Below are 13,210 nucleotides of genomic sequence, written 5' to 3' on the forward strand. Positions count from 1 at the left end.
AACTAATTTTTTAAAAATAAAAATCTGTAAAATTGCAGCTCTCCTGTCTCATTGACGACTTGAAGCCTTCTCTCCCCACCTATTCCTCCATCGATCGAAACCGACAGCACAGCCCCAGTGCTACCATCACCTACGTCGAACTCCCACCACGGCATTGTTAGATGAACTCCACCGACAGCATAGTCCCAGTGCCGCCATCACCCGCGTCCTCCCACCACGATGGTGTTAGGATGAACTCGCCACAAACTCCGTTGGACTCCGCCACCACTCGCCATTCACGTCAAAGGTGTGCCGTCGGCTGTTGGAATCTGTATCTCACACACCACTTAGTCCCCGTTTCAAACACAACGTCAATCAAGCGAAAAGGTGGATTTGGATAAAGTTTACTGAAAATTTCTTGTTCTTTTAATTTAATTCCACACTTTCTTTTATTAAATTTTTTATTTCTGAATTTTCTAAAAATTTAATAGTTGGGTTTGAATGTAGTATACTGAAAAGTATATACGGTTCAACAGTATTTTCTTCAGTAAATTATCGTCTGCAATGAATTTTTCCTGATTTTTCTGTTCTTTCACATAGTGCATGGTGATTTTTTCAGTGAATTATTGTACAATTTTTACTTTTTCCTGAGGTTTCTGTTGATCCACACGTTGCACAGTTGAACATGTTTAAATCTACAGCAATCTGCAACTTTTGCCTCTCTATGTATACCATATATAGAGTGTGATAGAAACACTGTATTCAAGCTTTCATAGTTCATACATGTTATAGTGTGTGTATGTGGGTGTAGTGTTTGAGCTAACTTTGACGATTAAGAGTTTTCGTCCACAGAAGAGTATTCAAGTCATCCACCATCTCTTGAGTTAAATCTTATGAACTTTAAATATCTCGGTCAGATAAACAATGTAGACCTTTATTACATCATTTTAATATTTAAATTAGTAAGATAATTCGAAGAGTAATAAATGCAGCTCAAGAATATACCCACTATCTAGAAGTTGTATATTTACAATAATAGTCGGATTGTATGACCAATTGAAATCCGTTGTTTTAGAAATTATCCGGCAAATCCTAAAACCGATGATGTCTAAGGTCATGTTGGAGTTTATATGTCCCGAACAAAACATGCACGGATTCTTAGAATATTTGATTATTTTCATAATATGTGGAGGTATTTTAGTAAGTTGATAGATTTCATAGGTGGTTCCCAAATCAATATATATAGGGATAATTACACAATTTTCTACTAAATTTTAGTGTAATTACATGTAAACTTCTTGTGGTTCAAGAAATTATACTTAATATCTTGACGTTTGTTTCAGTTCAATAAATAGATCTATTTATTAGTAAAATTCATGAAATTCGCTTACATTAGCAAAAAAAAAGTTGCTCTTTATTAATTTACAGACTTATTAAAGGTCAAAAATAAATATTTTCTGAATAAACTAACCTTATAAGAATGAAGATGTAAGTCCTCACACGCATTGGCGTGTGAATATATATAAGGATAATTTAGTCAGAAAAGATTTGTTTGATCTATAATTAGTCCACTGGGATAAATATAGATTTTCTTTTAATTTTTTTTGCCATCCATCAACAAATTTCGTGAATTTTGGCTAATAGATGGATCTATGCTTCTGACGGTAATAAACGTTAGAAATACTATATGTAATTTTCTAAACTACATAGAATTTACATATGATTACATCAAATATTAGGAGAAAGCGGTGTAATTATTCCATACATTCCAAACAAAAGTGACCAGTAAATTCTGAAGCAATACATAATCTAATTACTTCTTCAAATTAAAAAAAAAAAATACAACTGCAGGATTATTGCACTGTCCAGTTCTAAAATTTTAGGGGAAAAAAGTGGTAAGAGTTCAGATAACGGTGCAAGAATTTGGGAAAAAATCTTTGAAGACTGTGTGGCAAAATGTCCCTCTCACTGTCCATTGCAGATGTGTTTGTTGGCCACAGAATGTCAGGTCTTTTTTTGTGGGCTATATTATTTTTTTTTTTGGTAATTATTAATTTTAAAAACTGAAAATATTATTCTAAAAATTGGGGAATGAGAATATTAATATTTTGCTGATATATTTATATATTGAGAATAGGGTAAATTACAACAGATTTTTTTAAAGTTTGTCATAATTATAAATATTCCACCATTATTTAAAAAATTACAGATACCCCACCTAAAATTAATGATCATCTAACAAATACATCATTGACGGAACCCATTGTATGAGTGTATTTGTTAGATGATTGATAGATATTTATATTCTTTCAAACAATAAAAAGATATATGTAATTATGAGAAATGTTAAATGGGTCATTTTTAATTTAGTTTGAAAATATGTTACTATAATATTTTATATATGTGTAAAATTCCATGTTCTCGGGAATACTTTAGATGATATCTCAATTTTGAATAAATATTCAAATTAACTTTTTATTACTCCAAAATTATTTTTAGCAGTTATTTTTAGATATCCCTCATTTTTTTTATTTTTTAAAAAAGATTTAGCACTTTATTTCACGAGAATTGGCTCCATTGATAAAAAATAAATTATTGATTTTATTGAAAATAACACATTTCATTTCATGGATTGATATAAAGGTCGTGCTAATTGATAATTGTTTTTGTAATCGATTTATGGTTTTTGATTCTTGTCTAATTTATACGGGTGATTGGAATCAAAGTCACTGTTTTTTTTTTTACAAATACAAATAAAAATAAAAATCTATTTTTGGCAACTTGATTTCATAAATCAAAATTTAATTTTATTAACTTGAAATATCTAATATCTATATGTAAAAAAATACTCAAATTAAATTTGACCGCATTTCAATCCATTATACTTTAAGTATTGTGGTATTTATTTTGTGCGTAATGCTTTAATATTATTTAAAAAATATTTATGTTTTTTATTATTTAATAAAAGTATATACAAAATAAATTAATATTAAATCTATAAAAAAAGATGTTGATATAGTATTATAGAGATCAAGTGTATATTAAAAAATATAAAATATGATATAAAAAGATTGAGACAAAGAAAGCATGCTCTCCCTTAATTATATAGCATCGACGACGAGTAAATTTATAATGTAATTTGATTAATTGCTGTTTACTAATGAAGATTAGGATGCTTGAGTTTCAACTTCCAAAGCGGCTGCAAGTCAAACCCGTGCTCACATGGTCATGGGCAGACAAAATCCTACACATAATAACACTATCAATCTTCTTCTTTTTGTCCATAGAATAATCTGGTGGAGTTTCAGAGAGTATTTTGTGAGTAATGATGAATGAATTTAGCTCAATGCCCACTTGCTGTGTGGAGACTGAGTCAAACTTTTTACAGATATATGTTGAAGTATGTGTTTGTCAGTGTATGAATAGCCATTGTCTGTGAAGGGTGGGTGTATTCTGGGAGGAAATCTTGCTTGAAAGCTATCCAAGGTAAGAACGCTGAGGGTTCTTGGACAATCAAATGATGCAATATTGCTTTTGATTTGTTGGTTGTCAGATGATTTTAGCTGGAGTTGAGTTTCTTGATTTCTGGCTTTTTCTGGAATTGGGTTTGAGTGGCTGAGGTTGTAATAAGGGAGCCTCTTGAATGTCAAAGTACTTTGATACACTGTGATTGTGTTTTTGTAGTATTCATTGTATAGGAGGTTGATGCTGCTGTCACATGTCAAGGGTTCTTGATGAGATCAGCAGTTAATGCGGAATCTTGGTTTCACTTAATTGGTTATTGTTTTGAGCTTGAAATTGTCAAGATTTTATTGGGGTTGTGATTGTTAGTCGTTTTGTGTTGTTTCTTGAAAGTTTCCATTTGTGACTATTGCAATTTTTGATGATTTTGAGTTGGGATAAAGTTCTCATCAACTCAAGCATTTGCTTTGGTCTTCACTGTAAGATCTCTCACTTCTCTAGTTCAATGCAGAAGTAGCAGCTCTTGATGTAATTCTTGGGATTTTAATAAAATCATAGATCATTTTCAACTTGACAAGGTCAAAGATGGTTAACAGTTTTTAGATGTGGGTAGGCAGCTTATAATAGAAAGGTTTTGGATTTTGATAGAAACCGTATCAAAATCTCGTGTCAAATGTTGTGATTTTGAGTTGGGAAGATACTTGTTCTGCTGCTAGTCCATATTCTTGAGATCGACTATGGACGCTCTGCAAGTTATTTCATCTGCAACTCAGATAGTTTCAAGTATGGTAATGGCAATTGGGGCACTAGAGCAAGCTTCCAGAGACCTTGATGATGCTCCAACGAGGATTCGAAGCCTAGAGCAATTTGTCTATGAGCTTGAGAGCTTGGCACGTCGTATTAAGCAAAAGCATGTGTACAAGCTTCATGATCCCCAGTTAGACCATCAGATACAAAGCTTAAATGCACTAGTTGATCGTCTGCATCCAAACATCATGAAGGCAAGACGGGTTGTGTCGAGAAGCAAAGTCAAGAACTTTGCTAAGATCATCTGGAACTCTGTAATTGGGGATCCACTTGGGAAGATTTTGAGCTCAATGAAGCACGATTTGAATTGGTGGCTTGAATCTCAGATATTAACCGAGCAAGTTGAGAATGTAATTGAAGCGACTGCAAGAAACATCCCAATCAGATTGAAAGTCAGCTCGGACCAGGGTTACCCTATTTCCAGTAAGTGTGCGTATGTGAGAAACTTACTTGACGGAGGTAGCCCTCGTCGTGTAATTCTAATTGTTGGGCTGTCTGGTATTGGGAAGTCATGTTTAGCTCGTCAAGTGGCTTCTGATCTCCCTCCAAACTTTGTGGATGGAGCAGTTGAACTTGGGTTTGGGCAATATTGCAGTAGGACTGCTTGTCATGGTGATAAGGAGGAATACCAGAGGCGATTGGCAAGAAAACTTTGTAAATTTCTGGTGCAGATTGGTTTCTGGAAGAAAATAAATGACGAGAGTTGTAGAGATCTTGGGTACGTCAGTTGCATGCTTCAAGAAGCATTGTATGGAAAGCGCATCTTAATACTTCTCGAAGATGTGTGGGAACAAGACATCGTTGAACGATTTGCTAAGTTATATGACAATGATTGTAGATATTTGGTAACAACTAGGAATGAATCTGTCTATGAGATTACAGAAGCTGACAAGGTGGAGTTGGGGAAAGATGACATACGAGAAATAAGCAAGACTGTTCTCCTTTATCATAGCCTCCTTAGAGAGGATGAACTACCAGTATGTCCTATATTGCTTTTTATGCCTTTTTCTGAAGCTTGAAGTATATGTGCATTGTTTTTATGTTATTAAAGGAATCATTAAAGGTTAGAGTTTAGTGGAAGAACAATTTTTGGATAATATCTTTTGTTGTAGTCATTCATATGTTTGGTGGAAGCAATGATGTGGTTCCTTGTGATTACGTCCAAAATTTATCAATATGTCGAACTTGGACAAATTCTCCTGTCTTTCGGTGCTCGTAAATCATAATTACTTGATGAAAAATGATGTTACTAATCCAATCTATTTAGAATTTTAGACTGATGAAGCTTGATGGTAAATATTTCAGCTTCCAAGCAGAATTCTTACAAAGGCTTCTTGTCACAGCTATATATTTGGGCATTTCAGGCCTAAGAAATATTTTAACTCTTCATTTCTGCTATGTGTTCATAGTCTGGTTTGTTAGTTTTTAACTTTGTTGTTTCCTTAACTAGTATCATCTATTGCTTCTGATCTTGACATTAGGAAGTGGCTGAGACGTTGCTCGAACGATGTGGTCACCATCCTCTGACGGTTGCTGTGATGGGTAAGGCTCTCAGGAAAGAACTAAGACCAGAAAAATGGGAGAAGGCCATTGAGAACCTATCAACATATGCTACATGTGCACCTGGTCCAATCTCATATGTAAATGAGAAAGAAGCCGAAAATACAGTTACCATTTTTGGGTCTCTGGAGTTCAGTCTGGAAGCAATGCCTACCGACTCGAAACGACTCTTCACTGCTCTAGCTGCCCTTTCATGGGTGGAACCTATTCCAGAAACTTGTCTAGAAGCAGTTTGGTCAGTTCTTGGGCAGGAAAGTTTGTTCTCTCTCACAGTTTGTAAGCTTATTGAAGGCTCGTTGCTGAGAAAAGATGACCCTGATTCCTTGTACCAAATTCACGATATGGTTTCTCTTTACCTAGACAGCAAGACAAATGATTCGGTAAGAATGTTACTGACCGATTCCAGCTCCGAAGGAAACGCATTTATCAGTCCGTGGCTTTTCATTTTTGGTAAGGAATCAGTTAAAAGAGTTTCCCAGCAGAAAATCGATCTTTCTCTTACTCATTTACAAGAAAAGCAAGCAGTGATTACTTTGGAAGCCATTACTCAGGCCCTTGAAGTCGGCATATTGATTTCTGAATTCGAAGCCAGCCGAGTAGGTTTCTGTAAGATGCTCGGACCCAAGATTGCAAGTATCATATTAGATGGATCAGAGGATCTTGTTTCAGTTTCTGCAATATCAATCACAAATTTATTTACCAAAGCTGATTATTCTGAATACATCTTGTCTCTTGAAAATATGGGAGCAGTCGATAAACTTGCATTTATTATGGAAACGTGTGAAGATCCTTTGATTCAGACCAGTATCTTAACCCTCCTGGCCAACCTTGCAGAGTTTGGAACTCAAAGCACCACTGATGAAATTCTCCAAAGACTTCCCATGAGTCGGCTGGCATATCTGCTCTCTCCCGTCGCTGAGGAGTGGCACGACAGTGTTTTTTCAACGTTGATGTCTTTAACCAAAGCCGGCAAGTCAAAAGCTGTTGAGAAGATGTATTCTTTTGAGATCGACAAAAGCCTTATTCAACTACTCGAGACGGGCTCTGACGTTGCTCAAAACAATGCCATTATCTTACTGAAAACTTTTTATGAGCTCGGAGGTCCTGCCAATGGCTCTCTTCGACCAGGTACTCTAAACTTATTGCCATGGCAAGCTAGACTTCGTCTAGAAAAGTTCGTAGTATCTGATCTGAATTCATTACCTTCACCAAAACCACAAAGTCTCCAAGATCTGATTGACAAGTTGTTTCATGAGGACGGCAAGCTGGTATTAGGAGCTATGCAAGATCTAATACCAATAATCGAGAAGGTTGATGAGCTGAAAATCAGAGACATGATTCTTCGAAGCCCACTTGTCAAAAGACTCTCAGAACTCCTCAAACACGGACAAACAGATCAGAAAGAAGTGAAATCTGAATCTGCATTTCTACTCATGAAGCTGGCTTGCTCAGGCGGGGAACCCTGCATTAAGAAGTTCCTGGAATTTGATATTGTTTTCGAGCTTGTCAAGATGATGCAGTGCACGGTAACTGAGTTGCAAGATTCAGCTTACACAGCGCTACACAACATGCTCTTCAGCAACGGTGGAGTTCTTGTTTTGAACGAACTCCTCCAGGCCGGTCTTGTGGACAGATTGATTCATTCGATAGAGAGCAAATTACTTAAGACGAGAGAAGTAAGCATGTATTGTGTCCTGGATATCGTCGAGGTGGGAAACAAAACATGCATAGAAAGAATGTTCTCGTTGCAAGTGGTGGAGAAGCTTGTAACTATCGAGAGGGTTACAGGGGGCACAGGTGAACATGTAGTTGGGCTTCTTAAGGGAATAAGCAAGTGCAAGAACCTCACTGCCGCAGAGCGTAAGGTGATGAAGCAACAAGTTGTTAAGAAGGTGAGGGCAGCTATCAAGGGCCACAAATTAGAAGCTCAAATTTTAGCAGCCGTTGACGCGTTTATGTCCGGGGGATCGAAAGGTGCCAGCGGAAGTGGGAATAGGAAGAGAAAATGATAAGTTGCTTCATTCTTTCCAATGATATTATTTCGAGCAATATGTGACGCACTTCTCCCTAATAAGGTAGGCCTGTCAATGGGCAGGGTTTTACGTTTTGATCTTATAAAAATATTACACGATAGATAATGTTTTAATGTCTTACATTTTTAAAATTTGTTCACTTGAACTTAGATCGATTGATAAATAATAATCTAATTGAATATTGAAGAAAAATGAATATATTTTTTAGGTCCAAATTGGGTATATAGACCCATGGGTATTGATGGGTAGAGACCCACCCCAAACCAAAACCATATTTTTTAAATAGGTTTGAGTCTAATATTATTCATTAGGTCTGGGTCTTAGAGTTAATTTATGAGTTTGGGTAGAGTAAAACCCTCCTCTATTAACACCCATATAACAAGGTGTCGTGCGGCCTTAGCTCTTTCAAGTGTCATTGTATAAAACAGGTACAATGAGGACTCGTACTTACTGCAACCTTTGAAGGAGCATATTTTCAATAGAATATTCCACATTGCAAGTGTTATTCCACTGGTCATCTCATTAGTCACTTTTCTTAAAATTATACATTAATACCCTATAATTATAAAGCAACTCGGACCCGTTCAGATTAGAATTTCGTTTCAGACACTACAACTCAGCTCATTGGTTGGTGAAAAGTAAAGTTTATGCATTTCTAACACACCTTGTCAAGAATATGGGAAGGAAAAATCATTTTGTAATAAAAATTGTTTGATGCTATGCAATAAGAATGATTGGAATTGCATTTTATAGCCTTCTTATCCTTCACAATTTACTCTTTCTCTCCACCTGTGGCTTCCAAGTGCTTCAATTGTTGGCAAACAACATGCATCTTTGGGGTTGTAACTGTAATTTAAAAGTTTGTGGGGAAATTGGTAATTTATCACTTTTGAAGGGACTTTAAGTAGTGCAATAACCTTAAAATACATAGAAGAGTAGGGCTGCCCAGAAATTGGACTTGGGGCGAGGTATCAAAATTCGGGAACTTACAGAACAAGAATTCCTTGGACCTTGGACCTTGGACCCGGCTGGTTGGATCTGTTCTTGACCCGATTTACAATATTAAAAAAAAAAAAAAAGTAAGGATTTTCAATCATATTTATGAAATTAGCTTAGGCTCGTTCTCATCAACTTACAACTTTTACGTGATTTTAATTTAAGAGAAATACATGCATAAGTTATATCCAAAGGCTTTTATTTAACATAGTTTAAATTATAATGTGAAAATATTTAATTTAAATGTTTACAAAGACCCCATATAATTCTATGAGTAATATATCCGAGTCATATCGTATTTTATAATTTTAATTATATTTATCATATCATAGTATCTGCATCGTAATGTATTCGTATCCATACAACATAATTTTGAATAATTGGTTCTTGATTTTCTTAGGATTTATGTAAGTTGCATGATTTTACCAAAAATAAAAATAGCAAGGGTAGAAGAGTCTTTTAGCAAGTGCATAATGGAGTTTGGTTTTTATCAACTTTTAGCAAGTGGGACTTATCCTCCTAAAAAGCAAAAAAACAAGAAAAAAAGCTAGTGGGGTTCATATTGGGCAAAATTTGGAATTTTGATGATGACATTGCTTGACATTTAATAAAATTAGTGGTGGAACTATTATTTAATATTTATATCCCAATAATGCCCTAAAATGAATGAATTTATCTATACTATATATAAAAAATTAATAAATATTTTTAATTATATATTTTGAGAATTTAAGCACATGCATCAAGTGTGCCAACAATGTTAGTGGGACCAACGAAAGCGTCTCACACTTTAAGGGATGTTTGCAAATACAATATTTAAAATAAGCACATATGAGTTTATATATTTACAGTTTCTATTTTTGAACTATTTAAATTTAGTCAATTCAAGCGAAAAGCTATAGGCAACCCTCTACCAACTTCTACAGTTTATTGGTAAAGTTATAAGTATTTTTCAGCTTTTTCTCCAAACACTTCATTTTTTTTTTTCTTGAAAACTTTTGTTAACACTCCCAACTATTTAACTTACCACTTTCGCTACAACTTATCCCAGCCACAAAAGTGAAAGCTATTACAACCACTACTTCACTTATTGGTATGTTACACGTTTGTATCGCGCCAAAGTGTGATTGACATGCCTCCTTTTTATAATTATATTGTAAGTAAATTGCATCGACACCCCTAAAATTAAAACCTAATTACATAAATACCCATACTCTTTATAAACTTATAGGTACCCTTTTGATGGGATGTTGGTGCAATGTGCCCAGGGGTATTTGTGTAAACTTTCACCAAAGAATATGAAAGATGTACATATAATTTTAAAAGATAAGAGGTGTTCGTCTAATTAAATATAATCTCATGGAGTATTAATATAATTTATTCATAAAATAAATTACAGTTTAAAAATAAAATGCACATCAATCACATGCTAATGTTCCATTAAATATATTATCAAAATGGGATAGAAGAATTTTCACCCATAAAAATATATGAAAGTGTCACGTCGTTTCCTAGTCATAGTCCCTACCTTTGGTGCAAGATTACAAATTAAGTCGCCACCTTTGAAAGGGAATTGATCTCTCTTAATTTTCATTTTCCTATAAATCTTTATTTTGATAACAAATACCAAATTTTGATTTATTTGCCTAACTTTCCAAAAAGGGGGATAAAAGCTTGGGATAGTTGTCAATTTCAAGAAATCGTGATTCAGTATATAACCACGACTTTAATTATGGTGGAATCTGATTACCATTAATATATATAATATAGGGATAATTTTATTTAATTTGAATTCTAAGAATATTATCATATATTAGCACAATATGGATTATAATTAGCATCAAATTAACCACTTAATTACTAGAAGAGAGATTAAATACTGATCATATATATATAGTTAGACAGTATTTGACCATAATTAATTAGATTTAAAAAATATAATTAATTGACTTTATTTACATAAAATTTAATATTATCTATTTGAATTGAAATTCATAATTTTGAATATGATCATCTTGATTTTAGCTCAATAAAAATTTCAAAATTGAATTAATTCTTTAGTATTTACCAATGGAAGCATTAATGGTTGTCTAGATGAAGAGAAATCAAATTGGATATGCTTCATATATTATTCTACATTAATCAAAACAAAAATAATATATAAATTACTTAAATTCAAATTAGAGACAAACTATACCTAACTAATATAAATAATATTATTGACTTAATTATTTAGATTAAAAGAATAAATTAGAATTAGATGACTCACTTATTTTGCTTCTATTATGTTATCTTAGAATTTTGATTTTTTTTAATTATTGATAAAAAAATATATTTATTAATCACTTTAAAATTGGAAAGTTATATTTTTTTAATTATGATGCAATAAGTTAATAAGTGAAATTTTTAATTAGTTAATTTAGGCCACCAATATTAAATATTAATACATTAGCATAAATTAGTGATAAGTCAATCGAGTAAATAATGAGAGTTAAATGATGATCCGATAAAGCCAACAACCCTTCAAGGTAATTGACATGTAGGATCCTTGATGCACAACAATATTTTCATTCATTACTCCAAGGTATGCCTATCCAATGTATATTTACTACGATTTAACTCTGTGATTCGATTTTCTTACTACTTGAATTGAATTAAGCAATACGGGGTTATTATTCGGGTCTTTCAGTGAACCTAATAGTTATTGTGTTATTCGACCTCCATTTTTATTCAAATTATTTGACCAGTTTAAATACGATTTGGACTCTAATTGAGAATCACAACACGAACACGATTCCCACAGTATGAATCCCACTGTAAAAGCATCCATGTCGTTTCTTAATACCATTTTTTTTTTTAATTCAAATGACTTTTTTACTCTCTTTCTTTTTGTTTTATATTATATTTACCGTTGAAAATTCTTCAAAGGTTCCATCCTTTTGACTTTTTGTCAGCTAGGGCACACCGATCAGGTAACTTGGTCAAAAGCAAACAAGTCGCAGAGACGTTACAAACTAATGCAGAATATTGTTGTGCAATCTGCATTTGAGCAAGCAATATATTACTAAATTATTTTGAGAAATTAATTAATTAACCCATAGTAATTATATTAAAAATCCTGATATGCAGCAATTATATAAAATTCCAACGGTAATAAAGGTAGTAAATAAAAAGGATAAATTGACATTTTATAATATACGATCTATTTATGTAAATTACCAATATCTTTTGCGTAATTATAAAAATGACCCCTGACAGTAAAAGAATAAGGGTAATTTGTATAATTTTTTTGGGGGAGGGGGGATTGATTGCGTAATTTTCTGAAAGTAAAAATGATTTGTGAAACAATATTGATGTTCTTTGTAAGAATGATTTGAGAAACTATGTTGATGTTCTTTGTGTGTATATTTAATTTTTTAAAAAATATAAATAGATTACATACTAAAGAATATAAATATAATAATTGGAGCACATTAATGGCCTTTGTCATCATCAAAATGTCAAATTATGGAACCATTTTGACTAAGTTGCATCCGTTTGCCCTCTTCTCTTTACCAACCAATATCATATTCTCATTCTTGACTTCTTCTTCCTTTCTCTTTTTTGTTTTTATTAGAATTAAGAAGAAAAGAATTAAATCCTTCATAATAAGCACGATTTAACTTTTATTCATTTAAAAAAAATTATTTAAAATTCTATTCGCTTACTACTGAATCAACAACTTGTTAATCCTATGTAATTAATATACCACAACTTTAAATTGAATAAATTGGGAGTGAGATAAATTTAAAACTCTAAAAACTCGAGATTCATTTATAATCCGAAGTTAGATTTCAAGCAAGTTCGAGTCTTCCTAATTTTTCCAAAAATATTTAAACATAAAATAGTACCTAATTAGTTCCAAAAAATATTAAATAAAATAAACACACTCGAGCCATCCAATCAGAATTTTCCTTTTCCGCCTATACGTAAAGTTTTATTTTCCCAAATAGTCATTTTCTTAAAAGAATAAATACCTCAAGAGTTGTTTCTAGTAGATGCATAATTCTAATATGTTTCAATTTATGTTACATTTTGTGTTTTGTATATTGAATGTATAATAGATGAATGTCAAAATATTAACGACTTGTCATTCGATTAGTGTCTAATAACATAAGTTATTTTTTGTATTTATTTTGTATGAACTTTATAGTATTATTTTGTAAAAATACTTTATTTAGAAGATTTATAAATCGCTCAAATTTCTTCCCTTATAATTAATACGAGTATTTGATATATTTTTTTTTCCTAAAACATTGAGTGCGGCGTCTAAGAGATAAGACACACAAAAAAATACAAAAGCAAGAGATATAAATACAGATCACATCGCAAGA

General features: G+C 32.7%; 1 protein-coding gene across 1 annotated transcript; it reads left to right on the forward strand.

The window, feature by feature from the left end:
- Positions 1 to 3,131: 3,131 nt before the first annotated feature.
- LOC105164324 (uncharacterized) lies at positions 3,132 to 8,010 on the forward strand. The gene is made up of 2 exons (XM_011082946.3): positions 3,132 to 5,225; positions 5,730 to 8,010. Exons 1-2 carry the CDS (start codon positions 4,179 to 4,181, stop codon positions 7,815 to 7,817), a joined length of 3,135 nt encoding a protein of 1,044 aa, XP_011081248.1. The 5' UTR covers positions 3,132 to 4,178; the 3' UTR covers positions 7,818 to 8,010.
- The last annotated feature ends 5,200 nt before the right edge of the window (positions 8,011 to 13,210 follow it).

This window comes from Sesamum indicum, linkage group LG1 (assembly GCF_026168435.1).
Source record: "Sesamum indicum cultivar Baizhima isolate 11 linkage group LG1, ASM2616843v1, whole genome shotgun sequence".
Lineage (NCBI taxonomy): Eukaryota > Viridiplantae > Streptophyta > Magnoliopsida > Lamiales > Pedaliaceae > Sesamum > Sesamum indicum.

What these genes read in the sequence shown, in the direction of transcription:
- LOC105164324 (XM_011082946.3), top strand. Translation starts at nt 4,179, where the DNA reads ATGGACGCTCTGCAAGTTATTTCATCTGCAACTCAGATAGTTTCAAGT. An exon ending in TTAGAGAGGATGAACTACCA is followed by an intron (nt 5,226 to 5,729) that starts GTATGTCCTATA and finishes TCTTGACATTAG; the next exon opens with GAAGTGGCTGAGACGTTGCT.